Source organism: Myotis brandtii, unplaced genomic scaffold (assembly GCF_000412655.1).
Source record: "Myotis brandtii unplaced genomic scaffold, ASM41265v1 scaffold236, whole genome shotgun sequence".
Taxonomy (NCBI): Eukaryota; Metazoa; Chordata; class Mammalia; order Chiroptera; family Vespertilionidae; genus Myotis; species Myotis brandtii.
In genome coordinates, this window is record NW_005358901.1 from 977,070 (window position 1) to 981,874 (window position 4,805).

Consider the following 4,805-nt stretch of genomic DNA (forward strand, 5'->3'; position numbering starts at 1 on the left):
GTGGCCGCCGAGGGGCAAACTAGGTGCAGGAGCCTCCCGAGCTCGGCGTTGGACAGCGGGGCGGGGCCTGAATGGGGCGAGTCGAGCTGCTTCTCCTAACCTGCAAAGGCTCCCCACTTCCCCTCACGATTCCTCCGACCTCAAGTCCCACTATCTCCCCTCACCGTCCTGATTGCTCCTGGAACGCAACAGGCGCGCTCTCACCTCCGGGCCTTTGCACTGGCTGTGCTTCTGCCGGGTGCACCGTTCTCCTAGACACGGGGGCATTCTTCCTCATGTCTTTCAATTCTTTCAAAATGTCTAATCTATTGAGATGCCCTCCTCACTAGCACTGTTTTCACCTAATAAACTGTTGGGTCAGCTCCACAGCAGATGAGATGTTTGTATTTTGTTTCCGGCTAGACTCATAACAGTGCCTGGCACACTGGCATCCCCTAAACAACTGTTGAATGAATACAGACAAGAGACCCATTCCTGGATCAAAGGAGGTCCCGGCCCAATCAGGCATTTCTTTCTTTCTCTACTCAACAAATATCCATTGAGCACCTGGCTGCAAGGACACAGCATGGGAAACGACAGTGAAAAGGGTGGTCTGAAATACTACTCTCTGGCCGGAGCAAACACAGATGGGTTCAGACACCGCTAGTTGCTTGAGGTTGAGCCAGAGGATGGAACCCTAAGGTGGCCCTGGCTCTTCCTGGGGACACAGTCAGAGCTTCCGAGGGGAGAGGGCATTAGCCAGGTGTTGAGAAAATAAAAAGTGCCGCCCATGTGTAAAAGGTCTTGAGTGGCCCTGACCGGTTTGGCTCAGCGGATAGAGCGTCGGCCTGCGGACTGAGAGGTCCCCGGTTCGATTCCGGTCAAGGGCATGTACCTTGGTTGCGGGCACATCCCTGGTGGGAGGTGTGCAGGAGGCAGCTGATTGATGTTTCTCTCTCATCGATGTTTGTGCCTCTCTATCTCTCTCCCTTCCTCTCTGTAAAAAATCAATAAAATATATATATATAAATATATATATAAATTTTTTAAAGGTCTTGAATGTAAAAGGCTAAGGAGAGGAATTTGTCTGCCAGCCAGTGTCTTGTCTCCCGCAAGGCTCAGGGGACGATTCCTGTTCTGACCACCAGAGTGCGCACTGGCCCCATCACTGGGAATCCAGGAACTCTCAGATCCAGGGAGGAGTAGATCCTTTGCCTAAAACCTCTCATGCCCAGCTACTGGCTCACTTCACCAGCCGACATTCATTCTTTAATTCTGCAGAAGTGTATGAAGTACCACCCAAGAGGCCTTGGAGCCAGTAGGCTCATGTTCAAATCTCACAAACCACACTGGCTGTGTGACCCTGGGCAAGTTGCTTAACCTCTCTGGGCAGGTGGCAGAAACTGCCTCCCAGAGCTTAGATGAGACTTGGGACACACATGGGTAGCCACAGCACCTCCTTGGTCTTCAGTGGGCCCTGCTGTCTGCCCTGAGGTCATCTGCCCCTTACCCATCCCCTCTCCAGCTCAGCCTCATTGGCTCCTTTGGGGTGCGCCCAGCTGGATCTCACCTCAAGGCCTTTGCATTGGGTATGCCCTCTGCTGGGAGTGCCCTTTCCACTGTCCTTTCTCAGGAGATTGTCCCCACCCCTTCATGGGGGAGCCCCATCCCCCAATGCATCCTGCTGCTCAGCACCCTGATCTCTTCCACTACAGCCATCCCCTAATCCAGGAGTTAGCAATGGTGTCTCCCAATATGTGAGGCCAACACCCAACATACAGTACATGGTCAACAGTTTTGAGTAACTGAACATTAATGAGTACCTGCTGGGTGCCAGACCCAGGCAAAGCTCTGGCCAGGCAGTGGGAACAAGAACACATGGTTTCCATGTTCTAAAACTACGAGTTCAGGCCCTGGCCGGGTGGCTGTTGGTTGGAGCATTGTCCTGTACACCAAAACGTTGTGGGCCTGGCCAAGGTGGCACAGTCTGGACTGGGCTTCTACAGACACCTCCAGGCCTCAGGGTCACCTCTTCAGAGACCCCACAACCTTCCTGTTCCCAGAGTCTCCATACTGCCACCTGTCTTCACACGTTGTTCACTCCCTTGTTTGTGTCCAGCCTGGCAGGGACTGTATCGTTGTGTCAACACACTGAACCCAAAGGTCCACCTGTATTGGCCTATTGCTGCTGTAACAAATCACCACCACTTACTTGGTGGCATAAAAAACCACAAGTCTTTCTCTTCCAGTTCTGGAGGTCAGAAGTTCAACATGGTTTTTGCGGAGCTAAAATCAAGGTATCAGCAAAGTTGCATTCCTTCCCATAGACTCCAGGGAAGAATCTGTTTCCAACCTTTTTTAGCTTCTAGAACTTGCCCACATTCCTTGGCTCTTGGCCCCTTCCTCTATCTTCACAGCCAGCAATGGCAGGTCATGTCCTTTTTTTTTTTTTTAAATATATTTCTTTATTGATTTCAGAGAGGAAGGAAGAGGGAGAGAGAGATAGAAACATTAATGATGAGAGAGAATCATTGATCGGCTGCCTCCTGCACGCCCCCTACTGGGGATTGAGCCCACAACCCAGGTATGTGCCCTTGGCCAGAATCGAACCTGGGACCATTCAGTCCACAGGCTGACACTCTATCCACTGAGCCAAACAGGCTAGGGCAGGTCATGTCCTTCTTATGTAGCATCTCTCTGAATACAGAGGGAAAGGTGTCCACTTTTTTTTGTCTCAACTTTTAAGGATCCTGTGATGACACTGGGCTCACCAGGAAATCCAGGATTGTCTCCCCATCCGAAGGTCCTTAAAATGCAAAGTGTCTCTGCCATCAAAGGTGACATAGTTACAGGGTCCAGGGATTAGGATCAGATGTCTCTGGTTGAGTTGGGCTTTCTCTTACTTATAGCATAAACATCCCATTACTGTGCATTTCTTCCCACCCCCCTCTTCCCCATGGTTCAGTCCAACTCCCAAGTCTCAATTTAAATGTCCTGTTCCTCTGAAAAGTCTTTCTTGGTCTCTCCCAGGCTGGGTCAGGTATGGCCTTGGGGTGTTCATCACAGCTCTGGTCACAATCAATTGTTACTGCCAATTTTCCTGTGGGGTCAGGGGAGAGAGAAGCCTGGAATGGTAAGCAGGGGCCATGGGGAGTCATGGTGGGTGTTTGAGCTAGGAGTAGCAGGCAAGGCTGAGGCTGGGTCAGGGTAGAGAAGAAAGTACAAATGGAAAAGACTTTAATGGGAAGGCAGAGGCTCCCCAGAGAGGGCCAGTGACTTGCTTGAGGTCACCCAGCACATGGCCTCTGGGGTGGGGAGACACGCCAGGCTAGGGAGCAGGAGGCCACTGGCAGCTGGCCTCTGTTTGGCATCCACACCGGGCTGACAATGACCTTTTGATTTGCACAGCCCAGGCCAGGGTGTCTGAGATCAGGTCTCGGCCAAGGCCGCACTGTCCAGCCCCCACACATCCTCGGTGAGAACACAGAGTTTTATCCCTGCTCCATTCCCCAACCAAGAGAGAATCTCCTCAGACTGTTAGAGGCCAAGGCCAAGTCCAGACAGCTGGCATCTTCCCTCAGTGCCTCTGGGCAGTAACGTAACCCTTGGCCACTGGCTAGAGGATATGGGTCAGGCTGGCAGCTAAGGTGGAGGAAGAGGTCTGGACTTGGCATCTGATGGCAGAAAGTATTGAGCATGCAGAACAGGTGTTGTGCTATGAGGCCACAGGGACCCTCAATTTCCACACCTGAAGAGGAGGCAGATGTAGGAATGGGTTGTGATGAAGCAGATGTGGCCCTGGGAGATACCCAGTTGTTCTCCATTTTTAAATTTTTCCTGAAAGCATTTACCACTCTTTGAAGTTATATATAAATTTATTTGCCTATGCGTTTGATTGGCTATGGCCCCTACAAACCATGAGCTCAGTGAAGACAAGACTGGGCCTGCCTTGGTCACCCTGGTAGCCCAGCACCCTACAACAGTCCCTGCCACCAGGAGGTGGTCATTCATTATTTCTTAGAAGCACCAACACAGAGGAGCTGCACAGAACCCATGAGCACTTTGAGGGTGCCCTGAACAATTTGGGAGGCCCCCAAGGTAGAAGGGATCAGTTCCACAACAGGAAGAGGATCTGGCTGCACCAAGGCCCCTGTGGACTCACTTCCCAGGTCCACACGGATGGACACCCATCATAAACTGCGGGACACCCAAGATTCCAGGGCACAGAACCTGAGCAGAGAGGAGGGAATTCCCCTAAGACAGTAAGTTATTGTGGGTGTGGCCCTGGCACACCTCTACAGAGGTCTGGGAGGGGTTGCACAGTCTCCCAGGGTGTGAGGGGCAAAGAAGAGGCACACGGTAGGCACTTTGGAAGTCTGATGCTATGATTATTGCAGTCAGCGATGTTGGGACCATTTGTGCCCCTGGTCTCTCCCTGCAGCCCCAGCTCCTCCCCTCCCCAAAACACTTGCTCACACCCAGCTGTGCCCACTGGCTAGAGCAGCCAGGAGCTAGGTGGTGGCCTGCGGTATGAGTAGCCAGTCTGGGGCTGAGGTCCCCCAGTGTGGGTATGGGGCCGAATAGGGATGGGAGGATCTCATATGAGCCATGCAAGTGACCACATGCAATCCACGAGGTGGTACACACTCCCCATGAGTAACCAGTTAGCTCAGCCACGGCCCTTCAGCTGAAGAACCCCACACTCACGGTGACGCCTCGAACTCACACCACGATCACAATTTGGCCCCCTTGCCTTCGCTACAGCCATACGAAGGCTCCCAGGTCGGGCCACCACCCACCAGCCGCCACCCCCGGTGGCCAGGCCC

General features: G+C 52.7%; 1 protein-coding gene across 1 annotated transcript in view; it reads right to left on the reverse strand.

Moving 5' to 3' along the window:
- The window catches only part of RNF126 (ring finger protein 126), an 11,774-nt gene extending 11,507 nt beyond the window's left edge, over positions 1-267 (reverse strand). The window contains exon 1 of the mRNA XM_014540053.1: positions 165-267. Coding sequence (XP_014395539.1) covers positions 165-267 — 103 coding nt within the window. The remainder of the gene's footprint in view (positions 1-164) is intronic.
- Between the last annotated feature and the right edge of the window lie 4,538 nt (positions 268-4,805).